We start from the raw sequence: 19,184 nt of genomic DNA, 5'->3' as shown, positions 1-19,184 counted from the left end.
CACATGGGACATAACTGCTCAGTGAGTTTACAAATGATCCTCAGCATGCTGGTTAGATTCAAAAGAAAACAGTTATGACCCATGTGCCCCCCTCTTCAAGCCACTAATTGGTTACTTACTCATATGCATGGATTTGTGCCACTTCTTTTCCATAGTTCCTTGGTGTGTTTTCCAAGTCTGATCTTTGTCCTTGACTTTGCCTGTTACTGACCATTCTTCAGATCCTGATTTTGTACTCTGGGACTGTTTGGTATTGACCCAGCCAGTTCCATATCCCCAGTTCCATATCCCTCTTCCCTTCTAAACGTTCTGTTCTGGGTTTGTGGTGTTTTTTTAGGATAGTTCAGCATCTCTACACTAGTTTTAGGTAAGGTAAAATCTGAGATCATAGGCCCTTGGCTCCTGCATTCTCCTACTTTGTGGTATCTAAGCCAAAGTTTAGATTCAGCTTCTCTGGGATATCACCACATTCTTTTAATTTTCCATTTCTATCTCATGCAAATAATGAAGGTTTTTATAAACATCAACTTAGGAATCAATACCTTATTTTTAAATATTTTTATTGGAATTCATTTAATTCATTTTACCAGCACTAGCCACTATATTTATTAACTGGATTTTTTAGCTTGAATTGACTGTGACTTTTTTAAGAAACTTAATGAGTTAACTGTGTGTTTGGTATGTGTTAAATTTGTTTAAAGGGGAACTCCACACAAACATAACTTAAGCTTTTTGAAAAGTAAACATAATTTCAAGCAACTTTGTAATATACATCATTTAAAAAATATGCAGACTTTTCATTATTTTTAATGGTTTGGAACGGTTCCCTAAGCCTAGCCCCCTGCTCTCCTGCTGATCTGTCTGACTACTTTGTTGAGCTGGCTGACTACTGTTACTTTGTAAGGATACTTTGTATCCTTAGCCTGCATCCTCCAAACCCCAGAATTCCCTGAACATATGATTTCAAAAAGAATCAGAACATCATACTGTAATGCATTGTGGGTTATGTAGTTCCTGCATGCTGTCTGTAAGCTGTGAAGAAGTTGTTACAACAGAAGTTGATGCAACATCAGTCTTTTAGTCCCTCCTTCTCTGCCAGGATTTCAAATGATGCAGAAAGAGAAGAACTGTTAAAGGGGTGGTTCACATTTAAGGTAACTTTTATTATGGTATAGAATGCTCAATTCTAAGCAATTTTTCAATTGGGTTTCATTATTTATTTTTTAGAGTTTTATAGTTATTTGCCTTTTTCTTCTGACTCTTTGCAGCTTTTAAATGGGCGTCGCTGACTCCTTTCTAAAAAAAAACAAATGCTCTGTAAAGCTACAAATGGATTGTTATTGCTACTTTTATTACTGATCCTTCTATTCAGTCCCTCTCCTATTCATATTTCAGTCTCTTATTCAAATCAATTCATGGTTGCTAGGGTAATTTGGACCCTAGTTACCAGATTGGTTAAGATGCAAATTGAAGAGCTGCTGAATAAAAAGCTAAATAACTCAAAAAACCTTCAACAATAAAAAAATGAAAACCAATTGCAAATTGTCTCAGAATATCACTCTCTAAATCATACTAAAAGTTATCTCAAAGGTGAACAACCCCTTTAAACAGCTGGATTTCAGCATAGAAAATGGCATTTATTCATACTTTTTGAAGAAACTGATAACTGTGATGGGTATATTAAGGGTTTCTGTGTTATTTCAGCCTCAAATTTGGTTTATAGAGTTCTCCTTTAAATTTTACTTTGGCAAACATTAAGCACAAGTCACTATTCTATTTAACTGATGAACTGCACCCCTGATTTTGTTTATGGTATGAACTAAAAATTTAAATTGTTATTATCCACCACCAGGGCCGCCATCAGGGGGGGACAGGGGGGACAAGCGTACCGGGCCCGTGCATGAAGGGGGGCCCGGCAGCGCTGCATTTTTTTGAAGATCCGGGCCCCCCTTACGAGCGCCCGAGCCGTACGTCTTGCCTCTTCAGTGCCGAATGCGGAAGTGCCGAAAAGCCGAAGCCGATGCGACGAAAAGACCCGAAGTCACGGAAAAAGCCGAAGTCCCGAAGTCACGAAGCGCCGAAAAGACCCGAAGTCACGAAAAAAACAGCCGAAGCCGAAGTCCTGAAGCAGCGCAAAGACCCGAAGTCACGAAAACAGCCGAAGCCGAAGTCCTGAAGCGGTGAAAAGACCCGAAGTCACGAAAGGAGGCGAAGTTGAAGTACTGAAGCCATGAGTTCAATTCTACTGAACACCAGTTTGTGTTTTTTTTTTTTTTAATCCCCTGGCCACCAATGTATTATTTTAATATTCTATAGGCCCCTGCCACCAATCTTTTTTTTAAAACTTTTGTTTTTGGGGCCCCAATTTTTTTTTTAACTCGTAAGGGGCCCCTTGCCACCATTGTTTTTTTTGGGTTTTTTTTTTTAAAAAAAAATTAATTTTCTTTTTGGTGGCCCCAAATTTTTTTAACTTGCAAGGGGGCCCCTGCCACCAGTTTTTTTTTTTTTTCAAAAAAAATTATTTTTTTTTTAAATTTTTTTTGGGGCCCCAATTTGTTTTTAACTTATAAGGGGGCCCCTGCCGCCAATGTTTTTTTTTTTTTTTTTCAAAAAAAAATTAATTTTTTTTCAAATTTTTTTTTGGGGCCCCAATTTGTTTTTAACTTAGAAGGGGGCCCCTGCCACCAATGTTTGTTTATTTTTTAGTTTTTTTTACATTTTTTTTGTTGGGGCCCCAAGTTTTTTTTAACAGGGGGCCCCTGCCACCAATGTTTTTTAAAAAAAAATTTTAATTTTTTTTTTTGGGGCCCCAATTTTTTTTATAAGGGGGCCCTGACCATCAATAGCTTTTTACAACTTGTGTGGGGGGGGGTTACTTTTTTAGCGCTGATGTCTGTGTGGTCTTTTAACTGCGATGTGGGCGGGATATGGGGCGGAGCTTGGTCGTCAGTGTGGGCGGGGCCCAGGGGGCCCCAAAAATTTTGTTGTACGGGGCCCCGTGATTTCTAATGGCGGCCCTGTCCACCACAGTAGTATAAAAAACACAGTACAACACATCCGGAACATGGTATCTATCGGATCACTCAGAACATGGTATTTTCCATACAAACCATCTTCTAGTATTAATAAATTAGTAATGCAGAAAACAACCTAAACATTTTTAAAAATCCAGTAGACTTGTATTACATTTAAATTACTACATTATTAGTACAATTTTATTAGAAACTATTAGGATAATTTTTTATTAAATTTAGCTTTTAGAACCAAAGAACATATGGGTACCCTGGCCTGCATGTAGCATTCATTTACCATGACTGTTCTTCTAAAGGTAATAATAAATGCATCAATAATTAATCATCTAAAGTTTCCCGTCATCTATTGTGTTGAGTTATCATGCACTGTGACCATTTTAACTGCACCTTCAAAAATCAATCAACCTATATAATTGTATAACAAGTTTGCAAGTTATTGGTCCAAGGGATATACTACAAAAAAGTTTATATCAAAAACGATATAAGTCCCAAGGCCTCTTCAAGTAAAAAATATTAATTTATTGTTATTCATATTAAAATAGTAGCTAGTACATACTACCCCACATACCCCACCTTACGCGTTTCGCACCCTCCGGCGCTTAGTCATAGGTGTATCTATGACTAAGCGCCGGAGGGTGCGAAACGCGTAAGGTGGGGTATGTGGGGTAGTATGTACTAGCTACTGTTTTAATATGAATAACAATAAATTAATATTTTTTTACTTGAAGAGGCCTTGGGACTTATATCGTTTTTGATATAAACTTTTTTGTAGTTGAATGCCCTTCTGAACTGGGGCGAGTCCCTTGGGCCTGGCTGATTAACTATATGGACTCCCGATTTTGAATTGAAACAAGGGATATACTAGTTAATGATGTACTGTAGGAATGTTTAAAATTGTTTTGAAAATTGTTGCCAGAACATGAATGACCTTTGATAAAAGTGATAAAGTCTACTAAGAATTTTGTCTAGGATCTTAATAAAGTAAAGGAATTCTGGATAATTACTCCTTTACCTGCGTATCAAAATACATACAGTAGAAACTTAACTGATGGTGTTAAAAGTCCAAATAAAAAAGTGCTCCAACTAATACCTGCCAAGTTCATGTAGAAGTCAATGGCAGATGTCCCTTTTATATGTAAACTGGACATTTGCCATTGGCTTCTACATGTCCTTTGCATGTTTGAGATTGAGTACGTTTTTATTCTGACTTTTAGCAGCATCTGGGTTTAATAAATCACAAAAAAGTTTATGTTTTCCCGCTTTACAACTTTGACCAGAAAAAAATGGACTTTAATAAATAACTCCCTGAGATTTCTATGTCTCACAAAACAAGTCTCTATAATATTTTCATCTTCTTGTGGGTCTTCTCTGTCCATTGTACTAGCAGAATACCCTTGTGAATTGATATCTAACCTTTTTTAATGGACTTGTTTTTGCCCCTCATAATGTCATAACTGTTGTGTTCAGCAGGTGGAAAAGCATCTCAGTAACCCCATTCCTCAGTAAAATGTTTGTATCAGCCATGGAGGATTTTTAAACAAAATTAAATTAAACACACAGGGCAGAATTATCAAAAATGTGAGATCATCACAGAACAACGCACCAACTTTCTATTCATTCCTATGGGATTTTTAAATCATATTTTTCAATGGATGAAAGTTAAAGTTCACCACTTGATTAATATGCCTCTACAAATCCCATATGGATGAATTGATGGTGAGCAAGTTTTTCTGTGATGAGCTCTAATCTCATATTTTGAAAAAATAAATAAATAAATAAAATGTGAACTGTAACATTGTGGGGGTCTCTAGATGAAAGATTAAGCCTCCAAAGATGAAAGTAAATTTCTGTAGAAACTTGAATGATTGATACGCCATATATAATACTCTGCTCAGTTATCTCCCTTTTTTTGATTTGATTTTGCAGTTCACTTTAAAATCTGAGAAAGAGACAGAATTCTAAATTGTTTGGAAATACTGCCTGCATCAGACATTTTACTATGTGAAAATGGTAACATTAAAATGCAAAACTGATAATATCATGGAAAACAAAGCAAAACAGAAGATTAAATTACATTTCAATTTTGGAATGTATTTTATAGCTGGCAGGAAAACATTTTCAGGAGATTTGTCACACGCGGTAGCACAGATTTACCAACGACCGTCAAATCTCCCTGTCTGCCTTAGCCCAAAATATATATATTCTTCTTGGGAAAATTGTCAGTACTTGAAGCCAGAACCTGATTTGCATTCTTGAATAAACTCAGTTTCATTAAAGTACGCCAAATCTGTTCTCAGTTTGACAATTAATACTAATATATACCTTCTCATTTGAAATGTAATATCTTCTTATCTACCCATAAAAATGTAGAAGATGGAACCTCAGTGGAAGGTTGGGACACTGGAAATAGCAAACCCAATTTCTTCATCTATTATAATATATAAAAAGCTAGAGATAGCATTATTTAAATTAAGTACGTAAGATTACTGGCAGCCTACAGTATGTGCAAATTGCATGTAACGGAGAAGTTGATTGAAAGGTAAGGAGCGATTACTTTACAAGAGATGAAGCATTAAATAAAATGAAAGGGGATTTGAGTTGATAATGTAAAAGAAGAAAAATTATACAGATTTTTTCCAGTGCAACAGATTTGCTATTTGCTTATCATTTCCCCTTAAACATATACTGTATGATATTCTCAATTTGAGGGAAAAGGAATTCCAAAGGGTAAATACCGTAAGTGAGTGAATTTGACGTGTAAAAATCATGAAAGCTTCGCTTTGCATATTCATTGGAAGAAAATACTACAATCATTTAAAATGTGTTAAATGTGAAAGCAGCAAAAGTATGGTGTTTGATACAAATATTTATAGTTGTTGAATATTTGAAATATATGCATGTGATTTTATAACTGCATATGATATTTATTTGATTTTAGTCCCCTACACATTCTGAATTACCCAGTCCTGGATATCAGCAACTGTGGTTCCAGATTGTTTTTATTAAAGGGATACTGTCATGGAAAAACATGTTTTTTTCCAAAACACAGTTAATAGTGCTGCTCCAGCAGAATTCTGCACTGAAATCCATTTCTCAAAAGAGCAAACAGATTTTTCACATAACAGACACATAGCTGCAGGATATAGAGTCATATCTAGGGTAAGATAATATTTTTGGTTTATAGATACAGAGTCCTTTTAAAGGGTATGCCCACCTTTGAATTAACCTTTAGTATTCCGTGAATATGTGGTTGGGGTATAATGATATTCCAAATTGAGCAGCAATTTTTTATTTTTAATTTTTGAATGAATTAACATTGTGTTTAACATTTTTTCAGATTAATGGATACAACGTTAAGCTGTTTGTGTGTGTTTTTAAATTTCGATTTTCTGTTTAATAAAATTTAAATAAACTGATCACAAGACGGCTACTTAAGCAGTTTTGCTATGTATAAAAAAATTGTCTCCCAGCAACACGGTTGTTTTATTAACAACACAAATTTGAAATAGGCAATGTTTTCTTATTGCATGTGCTTTGTTCTTTTTCTTTATTAATATTTAAAAGTCAGTTCCAGGAAGTCCTGGTTTCTCAATTTCTTATCTGAATAGATTTGCATCAATATTGAGTTCACAGTGATTCATTTATTTAGGTTCCAAGTCACTGATATTAAAGAGACATAAATCCACTAGGCAATATGATTTTAAGTTTTCAAGAGGTTTTTGATGTAGAAGGTATTAATCAGCATTTCTTGTATACCTCATAGCAGTACAAAACTGAAAAAGGAAAGAAGATTAGTAAACCAAGAAAAGTCTTTTATGAAATGAACACACAGATGTAACAGGAAACACAGACATTTCAAATACAAATGAACAAACTGGCAGTAATTCAACTCCCACCACAATGCCCAATCATTTGAAACAAGTCATTTTTGATCAGTTCAGGTTGAAGCAATGTATAAATTGATGCAAATCATCCATGCTTCAGCAGAGGAAGCAGAAGGAAAGATTGTGGATGCATTTCTGTGTCACAAATTTACATTATTCAGATTGAATCAAGATGCTCATCTTAAAGTCTCATTTTTTATATGGTTTTACAGTCGATCTGACTGCACACATAAAATCGTTTGTAAGCTCTCACACCAAAGCTGTCATGTAAAAATTGAAATTGGTATCTTGTTAGTAAATATATCTGTATAGTTCTAAATCATTATATGAGCCATGGCTAGCCCTACTTTATTTTTAGCTGTCAGTTCATATCTTGAACACCCCATGCAGCGGTCATTTGTCAAATTCATAGCCAATGAATTCACAGTACAGGAAAAGAACATGAATGTTCTAGCCATGGATTATTAAATGTCAGCTCAGATGTACATTTGTATAAGATGCCACTTGGCTAATAAATATGTATATAGACTACCTACTGTACCATAGCTCTTGTTTAAAATGTGATAATATTTTAAACATTTTTTACCATAACAATGCCAATTACTTAAACTATGGAATCTGTTATCCAGAAGGCTTAGAACGTGAGGTTTTCTGGGTACGTTGTCTAACATTACTTACAAGACTTATGAATTTGTTTTTTTGGCAGCATGCATTTATGATGCCTGAACATTAATTACAAATGGACAACCATGCATTATCTTTAGATTGAACTTTACATATCGAGGGGCAAAGATCCTTAGATTTTTTTTAGTTTAGTCCCCATTTTTGACAATCATTTGGTTGATCATTCTCCCCCCCAACCCATATCAAGGTTACATGTTTATGAAACCACAGCTATAACAAAGATTCCCTTATTTCTAAATAGAGCCTCAAACCAGAATTCAGTTCACTAGAATTGGCCAAAAGGTATTTTCCTTCAAAAGCGTCCACCCCTCACCTCAAGGAAGGGTAGGCCAACACTTCAGAAGCTATGGCTATAGGGATTCTATTGATTGGTTTTTGAACATTCTCTCTAATTGGTAGCATTTTTAGAAGATGGTTGCTATGGACAGCTGTGGCACATATGTTGGGATAGGTAAAATGGAGGGGATTTACAAGGGAATTACTCTGGCATGTGGGAGGCTACATTTCTGCAGCCCTTTGATGGGGAGTGGCATCCAGGTCACAGAGAGCATAGGGACTTGAGGAAGCATGTGGCACTTTAAGGGTTGGTCTTGAAATGGGGTTCATCTGGGTAGACCTTTACTAGGGCTGATACTACTACAGGGAACGTAATGTCAGTCTATAAACATGTGATTGGTAACTTTTGTGCTTTGTGTATCAAGGCTGTAAATGTGTAGTGTAGGAGGAATAAAGGGGAATAAATCACTTAATAATGAAGTGAACAGCAGCTCTGAAAAAAAGTATTTATATTTTTACGCACATCAATACAATACGGAAAAATGATAAAGAGCTGAATGAAGAACTGAGCACTGCAGTTGACTCATTTAGACTATTACGTAAGAGAGAAGCTCTAAAAGTTAATAATAGATTATTAAACAACCTGAACGAATTTAATACTGAAAGCACGACTCGTACCGGAGTTAACGCCATAAAAGTTTTAAGAGATTGTTAGATTTGTCAGAAATGATACCACATGACGCATGTAATTTTACAGAACATTAGCTTAAACAAGACAAATTCACAACTGCTCTTGTATTATTAAAAATATTATGCAAAGGGCAGCTATGTATTAGACTAAAAAATAAAAGGCTGTATAGGGTGTTCAAGTGGACACCCATGTACTGCCCCTGGTATTCAGTGCTGTCAAATGTATGCCGTGAAGCACAATGGTTTGTGCTCCAGTTTAGAAGCAACTGTTGTGTCTTAGGGCACAGCATGGAAATGCAGTTGTTGTAAGGTGCAAAGTGGACAAAACAGGGTGATTGCACTAGTTGTGTACTTTGTTTCTAAGTGTTAAAGACATCACATATTCCTACATATATATATATATATATATATATATATATATATATATATATATATATATATATATATATATATATATATATATATATATATATATATATATATATATATATATATATATATATATATATATATATGGCTGTCTGGATGCTGGCACAACTCGTGTAGAGCTGTAAGTTGCCTAGGTGCAAATAAAGCCCAAAAAGATAAGTATATACCAGAAGGAGGCTAGCACTCACAGGTCTTACAAAGAAATAACAATGTTTATTGGTCAAAAATAAGAACTCATTTCTTATTTTTGACTAATAAACACCGTTATTTCTTCTTTATTGAACTCAATAAATTCTTTTTTATTTGCATTTTGAAAACCCTGTGAGTGCCGCTATTCCTTACCTATACATCTTCTATATTTTTGCTGGCACCCAGGTTAATTTTTCTAGTATACGTTGTGCACCCTGCGCTTTGTATATATATATATATATATATATATATATATATATATATATATAATATCAAAACAGGGGGGTTGTGGGAGCACTCTAAAGGCTTTAAAGTATATATATAAGTATAATAAATGCTATTGCATATGTACCCAAAACAGGGGTTATTTTGTTACAAAGTTATGATCATAAAATTGATAAGCCACCATACCACGTCAAGGTAAACCCCGAATGGCGGTCCCTAACTTGTTTTATATTTTATGTGCATTTTAGCATTACCTGTAATCAATGTCCGTTGAACGCTGTTTTTTCACTGAGGGCTAAATCCTCCCCAGCCAGCAATCAGGCTTTTAAAGGAGAGATATTCCCAAAACAAACGCCCAATTTTAAAAGCATAGGATCACCACTAGTTTAAAGGGGGGGTATGGGGTGCTACGACCACTGAAGCTATATATATATATATACTCACAAACGTTGGAGCACTGTGATTTGTGAAAAATCACAGTGACTTGATTTACTAAGGGAAGTGCTGGCCTGGGAATGCTTTATTCCAAATTGTGAGTATATGATTGATATTTGGCCTTGCACCCCTGCAATTGCTTTGTTGGAGTGCGGATACTGAAGATATAATATATATATAAATAAAATTTGTTCCAACTAGTAGAGTAGAATAAGATTTTCAACTACTTACTGAACAAGGTATTACCTTCGTTCTACATTTCATAAAAATAGCAATTGATAGGTGTCCAGTTTTCTATACCAGTTTATTAATCTTGGTATTCTTTATACATGTTAATACATCTAGATACGTGTTAATTAAAATAAAAATCACATCATACCTTTTCTGGATTAACACTTGTTATTACCCAAACACAATGGGCATTGTCTTCATACTGTACAGGATAGTTGGGTGATGTAATAATTCCAGATGGTCCTTGAAGGTTAGAGCCACATGTTCGTGCTGCAAATCAAGTGTAATGATAAGCATTAATCTTTGAACTTCAACATTTTCAGTTTTCATTTTATGCAGCATTATTATGATGTATGGCACATTTGGAATTGACTACAGATGGTGTAACTCAGCTCTCAGTACAATGGCTGGACCTCTGAAAAATGCACATTCCAGGCTCAAGGGCATACAAAAGCACAGACAGAAGGGGTCTTTGATTCTGACAAAGCAGCATCGATGTGATCTGATGCTGATTTCTTGTTTTCCCCAATGCATGGCAGATAAACTGGCAGAAAGAAAACAACCAAACACACTAACATTGGACAACTATGTAATGATCTGATTTCTTTAAAGCTAAGTTTTGCAATATGATGAGTGGGAGGGGGGATGCCAAGATGTTAGACAACTCCTGGTCATTTAGACCAAGGCTTGGAAGAAAGAAAATAAAGGCTAGTGCATTTTTTAAAGAAGCAGAGCACCGGTTCAGGTTGCCAGACCTCAAGGGAGTCAAGTGGAGAAATGAAGCCAAGAAACCAATGATCACCATATCAAGCCAGTGCCAAAACTAATTGGCTATTTTGTTATAATAGTTACTGGACATACACCCCCAAACAGCAACTGTGGCAATGTTCTTAACTAGTAATCATATCTCCACAGCATAACTTCATTGATAATCCCAAAGTACTTAATGGGTGGGTGAATGAGACTCTGTTCCTGTTGTCTGTGGACGGAATGCAATCTTGTGTCTTCTTGCCTTGATAAAGGTAATTTACCCCTTCACCCCAAGAACCAAACCCTACTTTCAGCTTGCCTTGTCATCTGCCTTTTCTATTGCATGCCCTTCTGTCTGTCCAGAGTCTCTCCGTGTACCTTTGCATATATATTAGTAAGGACTTTACCAACAGGATTATTTACACATTTATACAATTAATTGTATTTTTTTTAAAAACAGAACCTACAGACTCTGTACTTTGAATATAAATATCACATTTCAAATGTAAAGCTATTAAGCTTATTTTAAGTGTAATTTAACAGTTTTCACCCATGTGGTAGGAAAGTGCTGATTTTAAAACAATTTACTTCAAAAAAGCACAGTTCTAACATATAATATGTGACATGGCTACAAATACCTCTGCAATTTATGGCTGCCAACAGATTAAGCGCATGTGTTTTTCTAACATACCATTGGTTCAATCCATAAAGCAAACTCAATCATTATAGTCATGTCATAGTGCACATTGCAGCAACACAACACCCTGTGATCGTTTTCTGCTCTTACAATATATTCATTACACTTCCAAGAGTCAGAAATTTGAATCTGCTTTTCCACTAGCTTACCTCGACATATTGGTCTATGATCACTCCAGGCAGCCAGTGTGTCAGTCACACGTTGACAAGTAATACTCTTTGAGCCCTGTAGCACATAATTATCATCACAGGAGAATTGGACATTGTCGCCCACTCTAAAGAAAAAGTACAAAAGGCAAAGCAGATTGTAACAAAGGAAAAATTGGTCAGTGTTCCATAGTTACTGCTGTTGATTTTGCATTAGTAAGAGCTTTCTGAAGGGTAAGAAAATCATCTACATACAGGAAAATCCATTTGGCTGAAATCCATGCTACTTCAAGGGGAAAACATAACTATATCCTTTTGTATCAATAATATTCCTTTTTTTGTCCAAGCGGCAGATTTACTAATGCTACAAAAAAAATTTCTTTAGTACAGTTTACACATGTTTCAGGCATCGATTCATATTTATAAATACTTTGTATAAAATTACATACAGTATGTAATAGGTTGTTTATTCATTTTCAATGGCCAATGCTTCTGTTTAAACTGTAACTCATTATATATGCTTTTGCCATAGTGTAAAAAATCAATGATAGAAATAAGGTTTAAAAAGCAGGGGAAGCCATTCTTAGTTTACATTCCTTTAGAAGCTAAGATAGCAGAAACTTAAATGTACAGTTTGATGATTATAACTTTAAAAAGAGGCATTGAAAAACATTTAAGGCCTACTGCACATTGGGCGTTTTGACAATCACAGTCCTCTTAGGGACCCATGGCTGGCAAAATTCACTTACTTGCCTGTTGCTGATTCTCATTTATATCAATATTAAACATAGTTCTTATGACAGATGCCAGGCTGTTAGTCAGGGGTCATTCAAGAGCACTACTTATTGCCACTTTAGATTATACATTCATCTGTAGTTTCTTAAAATGTAATGAAACTTGAATGCCATGCATGCTCCAAAATTTTCATTCTTACATGCTGCTCAAAAGTTCCTGATGTCCATTCCAAGCACACTAAAGTTCAAACTCATCAATGCCCATATTCACTTATTGACCTGATATTTTGACTGCTTTAACAATCCACAGTAAGACACCTTCCTTTACCTGAAGAGATGTATATGAAAATAATCCCCTTACATGTGGCACTTCCAAATCATCCTCATTGTGGGCAGTGAAGGGTGATTTAAGTTTTGAGCTCTATAGCACCTTGACAACTTTTACTTGGCAAAGTATTGCCTTAGAGGTTTTCATGTTTTTTACACTAAGGGGCACATTTACAAAGGGTCGAAGTGAATTTTCGAATTTGAAAAACTTTGAATTTCGAACCAATTTTTGGGTACTTCGACCAACGAATAGGTCCTAAATTCGACTTCAATTCAAAGTAAAAAAGTTTGACTTCGAAAATCGAAGTACTGTCTCTTTAAAAAAAGTTTGACTTCGACACTTCGCCATCTTAAACCTGCCGAATTGCTATGTTAGCCTATGGGGACCTCCTAGAACCTATAGCCAACATTTGGATAAGTTTTTTAAATTCAAAGTAAAATCGTTTGAATTGTTCGCTTCGAAGGATTTCATTGTACGATTGAATGATTTTACTTCGACCGAATATGGCCAAATTCGATTAAAAAAACCCTTCGACTTCGAATATCGAAGTAATGCCATTCGATGGTCGAATTTCGAAGTTTTACACTTCGAAATTCGACCCTTGATAAATCTCCCCTATAATAAATCTCAAATATTTAGTGCTTTATTAGAAGCATAGGAAATCCACACATTTTTTGAGATTCATGTTTCTAAATGGATGTTATTTTTATTTACAGATGGAGTCACTTTATTTTGTACGTTTATCGCGCTGTAACGCTAGTTGAGCTGCAGAAAGTGCGATGTGTCATGAAGCCTCGACGCGTTTAGCGCATTTACCAACATGTAATACAAGTTGCTGCCACTAGAGGCCGCTAAGCGCTAGGTATTGTGATCAATTCCAGTATGCAGTGCATGGTTTACTAAGGGAGAAAAGAGATAGAGGCATTTACGTTGTAGTAGTGGCCTAATGGATTAAATGCTTGCATTTTTGCCAAGGGGTTCAATGTTCAATCCCCGCACTATATGTAACTTTTCTCCCCCTCTAATTTATATTAAAAAGATAAAGATAATTTATATTAAAAAAAATGATTTATATATTATCCTCCCAGATTTTTTCCTTCAGCCATCTCCATGTCTCTCTCTCTCTCCTTCCTGATTTTTTTGTGTCTCTCTCTGATTTTTCATTTTCTCCTGTGTCTGTCTCTTCTGCCGATTTTACATTTTAACCTGTGTCTGTCTCTTCTGCCGATTTTTTATTTTACCCTGTGTCTGTCTGTCTCTCTGATTTTTCATTTTCTCCTGTCTGTCTCTCCCTCCGATTTTTCATTTTCCCATGTCTGTCTCTTCTGCTGATTTTTCATTTTCTCCTGTGTCTGTCTCTATCTCTAACTTTTCATTTTTACCTGTGTCTGTCTCTTCTGCCGATTTTACATTTTCCCCTGTCTGTCTCTTCTGTCTATTTTACATTTTCCCCTGTGTCTGTCTCTATCTCTAATTTTTCATTTCTCCCTGTGTCTGTCTCTTCTACCGATTTTACATTTTCCCCTGTCTGTCTCTTCTGTCTATTTTACATTTTCCCCTGTGTCTGTCTCTTCTGCCGATTGTTACATTTTCCCCTGTGTCTGTCTCTATCTCTAATTCTTCATTTCTCCCTGTGTCTGTCTCTTCTGCCGATTTTACATTTTCCCCTGTGTCTGTCTCCTCTGCCGATTTTTCATTTTCTCCTGTCTGTTTCTTCTGCCGATTTTACATTTTACCCTGTGTCTGTCTATATCTCTAATTTTTCATTTCTCCCTGTGTCTGTCTCTTCTGCCGATTTTACATTTTACCCTGTGTCTGTCTCTTCTGCCGATTTTACATTTTAACCTGTGTCTGTCTCTTCTGCCGATTTTTTATTTTACCCTGTGTCTGTCTCTATCTCTAATTTTTCATTTCTCCCTGTGTCTGTCTCTTCTGCCGATTTTACATTTTCCCCTGTGTCTGTCTCCTCTGCCGATTTTTCATTTTACCCTGTGTCTGTCTGTCTCTCTGATTTTTCATTTTCTCCTGTCTGTCTCTCCCTCCGATTTTTCATTTTCCCATGTCCGTCTCTTCTGCTGATTTTTCATTTTCTCCTGTGTCTGTCTCTATCTCTAATTTTTCATTTCTCCCTGTGTCTGTCTCTTCTACCGATTTTACATTTTCCCCTGTCTGTCTCTTCTGTCTATTTTACATTTTCCCCTGTGTCTGTCTCTTCTGCCGATTGTTACATTTTCCCCTGTGTCTGTCTCTATCTCTAATTCTTCATTTCTCCCTGTGTCTGTCTCTTCTGCCGATTTTACATTTTCCCCTGTGTCTGTCTCCTCTGCCGATTTTTCATTTTCTCCTGTCTGTTTCTTCTGCCGATTTTACATTTTACCCTGTGTCTGTCTATATCTCTAATTTTTCATTTCTCCCTGTGTCTGTCTCTTCTGCCGATTTTACATTTTACCCTGTGTCTGTCTCTTCTGCCGATTTTTTATTTTACCCTGTGTCTGTCACTTCTGCCGATTTTTCGTTTTCCCCTGTGTCTGTCTCTCTCTCTGATTTTTCATTTTCTCCTGTGCCTGTCTCTTCTGCCGATTTTTCATTTTCCCCTGTGTCTGTCACTATTGTCTATTTTATAGTTATGAGAAGTCGTTGCTACTAGTAATTCTGTGAGTCTTCACTGTTAGGAACTTTTCTTTACAGAATCCACAAATCAGTGTGTCATTGGAAACCCTTTGTTACATTTACATAAGTGGTGACAATGACGTGTGAATGCTCAACTAATTCTTGTGCAAATCAGCTGTGGTTCTATTCCAAGATCACCTGTAATTGGAAAAGGTGCCCGAGCTCTGCTAAATCCACACAATAGATTTTTCATTTTCCCATGTCTGTCTCTTCTGCTGATTTTTCATTTTCTCCTGTGTCTGTTTCTTCTGCCGATTTTACATTTTACCCTGTGTCTGTCTCTATCTCTAATTTTCATTTCTCCCTGTGTCTGTCTCTTCTGCCGATTTTACATTTTCCCCTGTGTCTGTCTCCTCTGCCGATTTTTCATTTTACCCTGTGTCTGTCTGTCTCTCTGATTTTTCATTTTCTCCTGTCTGTCTCTCCCTCCGATTTTTCATTTTCCCATGTCCGTCTCTTCTGCTGATTTTTCATTTTCTCCTGTGTCTGTCTCTATCTCTTATTTTTCATTTCTCCCAGTGTCTGTCTCTTCTGCGGATTTTACATTTTCCCCTGTCTGTCTCTTCTGTCTATTTTACATTTTCCCCTGTGTCTGTCTCTTCTGCCGATTGTTACATTTTCCCCTGTGTCTGTCTCTATCTCTAATTTTTCATTTCTCCCTGTGTCTGTCTCTTCTGCCGATTTTACATTTTACCCTGTGTCTGTCTCTTCTGCCGATTTTTTATTTTACCCTGTGTCTGTCTGTCTCTCTGATTTTTCATTTTCTCCTGTCTGTCTCTCCCTCCGATTTTTCATTTTCCCATGTCTGTCTCTTCTGCTGATTTTTCATTTTCTCCTGTGTCTGTCTCTATCTCTAATTTTTCATTTCTCCCTGTGTCTGTCTCTTCTGCCGATTTTACATTTTCCCCTGTCTGTCTCTTCTGTCTATTTTACATTTTCCCCTGTGTCTGTCTCTTCTGCCGATTGTTACATTTTCCCCTGTGTCTGTCTCTATCTCTAATTTTTCATTTCTCCCTGTGTCTGTCTCTTCTGCCGATTTTACATTTTCCCCTGTGTCTGTCTCCTCTGCCGATTTTTCATTTTACCCTGTGTCTGTCTGTCTCTCTGATTTTTCATTTTCTCCTGTCTGTCTCTCCATCCGATTTTTCATATTCCCATGTCTGTCTCTTCTGCTGATTTTTCATTTTCTCCTGTGTCTGTCTCTATCTCTTATTTTTCATTTCTCCCTGTGTCTGTCTCTTCTGCCGATTTTACATTTTCCCCTGTCTGTCTCTTCTGTCTATTTTACATTTTCCCCTGTGTCTGTCTCTTCTGCCGATTGTTACATTTTCCCCTGTGTCTGTCTCTATCTCTAATTTTTCATTTCTCCCTGTGTCTGTCTCTTCTGCCGATTTTACATTTTACCCTGTGTCTGTCTCTTCTGCCGATTTTTTATTTTACCCTGTGTCTGTCTGTCTCTCTGATTTTTCATTTTCTCCTGTCTGTCTCTCCCTCCGATTTTTCATTTTCCCATGTCTGTCTCTTCTGCTGATTTTTCATTTTCTCCTGTGTCTGTCTCTATCTCTAATTTTTCATTTCTCCCTGTGTCTGTCTCTTCTGCCGATTTTACATTTTCCCCTGTCTGTCTCTTCTGTCTATTTTACATTTTCCCCTGTGTCTGTCTCTTCTGCCGATTGTTACATTTTCCCCTGTGTCTGTCTCTATCTCTAATTCTTCATTTCTCCCTGTGTCTGTCTCTTCTGCCGATTTTACATTTTCCCCTGTGTCTGTCTCCTCTGCCGATTTTTCGTTTTCCCCTGTGTCTGTCTGTCTCTCTGATTTTTCATTTTCTCCTGTCTGTCTCTCCATCCGATTTTTCATATTCCCATGTCTGTCTCTTCTGCTGATTTTTCATTTTCTCCTGTGTCTGTCTCTATCTCTTATTTTTCATTTCTCCCTGTGTCTGTCTCTTCTGCCGATTTTACATTTTCCCCTGTCTGTCTCTTCTGTCTATTTTACATTTTCCCCTGTGTCTGTCTCTTCTGCCGATTGTTACATTTTCCCCTGTGTCTGTCTCTATCTCTAATTTTTCATTTCTCCCTGTGTCTGTCTCTTCTGCCGATTTTACATTTTACCCTGTGTCTGTCTCTTCTGCCGATTTTTTATTTTACCCTGTGTCTGTCTGTCTCTCTGATTTTTCATTTTCTCCTGTCTGTCTCTCCCTCCGATTTTTCATTTTCCCATGTCTGTCTCTTCTGCTGATTTTTCATTTTCTCCTGTGTCTGTCTCTATCTCTAATTTTTCATTTCTCCCTGTGTCTGTCTCTTCTGCCGATTTTACATTTTCCCCTGTCTGTCTCTTCTGTCTATTTTACATTTTCCCCTGTGTCTGTCTCTTCTGCCGATTGTTACATTTTCCCCTGTGTCTGTCTCTATCTCTAATTCTTCATTTCTCCCTGTGTCTGTCTCTTCTGCCGATTTTACATTTTCCCTGTGTCTGTCTCCTCTGCCGATTTTTCGTTTTCCCCTGTGTCTGTCTCTCTCTCTGATTTTTCATTTTTCACTGTGCTCACTCACTGCTCAGGATAAAGATAACGGTTGCATGGACAACATATGTATAGGCTAAATATGCAGTAGACAGGCAATAATGTGTTCATCTTATTTTGTTATTTTATTTAACAGTCTAATTGTCCTTTTAAAGTGTTAAATCTGTACGAAAATGAACATTTTCGTCTTTGGAAAATATAGTGTTTCCAATTCATCCACAGAACTAGTGATTCCATTGTGTCTTGCACATTGCCACCGTCTATTGATTGTATTAGCTGCATAACTGTAACTCCTTTCCCACTACTATGATCTTTTATGAATAGTGAAACTATCTATTGAGTGGATTTAGCAGAGCTCAGGCACCTTTTCCAATTACAGGTGATCTTGGAATAGAACCACAGCTGATTTGCATTTGATAAAGCACAAGAATTAGTTGAGCATTCACACGTCATTGTCACCACTTATGTAAATGTAACAAAGGGTTTCCAATGACACACTGATTTGTGGATTCTGTAAAGAAAAGTTCCTAACAGTGAAGACTCACAGAATTACTAGTAGCAACGACTTCTCATAACTATAAAATAGACAATAGTGACAGACACAGGGGAAAATGAAAAATCGGCAGAAGAGACAGACACAGGAGAAAATGAAAAATCAGAGAGAGAGACAGACACAGGGGAAAATAAAAAATCGGCAGAAGAGACAGACACAGGGAAAATGTAAAATCGGCAGAAGAGACAGACACAGGGAGAAATGAAAAAATAGAGATAGAGACAGACACAGGGTAAAATGTAAAATCGGCAGAAGAAACAGACAGGAGAAAATGAAAAATCAGAGAGAGAGACAGACACAGGGGAAAATGTAAAATAGACAGAAGAAACAGACACAGGGGAAAATGTAAAATCGGCAGAAGAGACAGACACAGGGAGAAATGAAAAATTAGAGATAGAGACAGACACAGGGGAAAATGTAAAATCGGCAGAAGAGACAGACACAGGGTAAAAAGTAAAATAGACAGAAGAAACAGACACAGGAGAAAATGAAAAATCGGCAGAGGAGACAGACACAGGGGAAAATGTAAAATAGACAGAAGAGACAGACACAGGGGAAAATGTAAAATCGGCAGAAGAGACAGACACAGGGAGAAATGAAAAATTAGAGATAGAGACAGACACAGGAGAAAATGAAAAATCAGCAGAAGAGACAGACAGGGGAAAATGTAAAATCGGCAGAAGAGACAGACACAGGAGAAAATGAAA

At 36.6% G+C, this 19,184-nt stretch overlaps 1 protein-coding gene across 1 annotated transcript in view; it reads right to left on the bottom strand.

Annotated features, from left to right (window-relative positions):
* The window catches only part of LOC108717438 (CUB and sushi domain-containing protein 1), a 786,063-nt gene that overhangs the window by 322,738 nt on the left and 444,141 nt on the right, over positions 1-19,184 (bottom strand). The window contains exons 8-9 of the mRNA XM_041564732.1: positions 11,672-11,796; positions 10,224-10,345 (exon numbers count right to left, since the gene is read on the bottom strand). Coding sequence (XP_041420666.1) covers positions 10,224-10,345; positions 11,672-11,796 — 247 coding nt within the window. The remainder of the gene's footprint in view (positions 1-10,223; positions 10,346-11,671; positions 11,797-19,184) is intronic.

This window comes from Xenopus laevis, chromosome 5S (assembly GCF_017654675.1).
Source record: "Xenopus laevis strain J_2021 chromosome 5S, Xenopus_laevis_v10.1, whole genome shotgun sequence".
In the NCBI taxonomy this organism is placed as follows: Eukaryota; Metazoa; Chordata; class Amphibia; order Anura; family Pipidae; genus Xenopus; species Xenopus laevis.
This window is presented reverse-complemented; position numbering and strand designations above follow the sequence as displayed.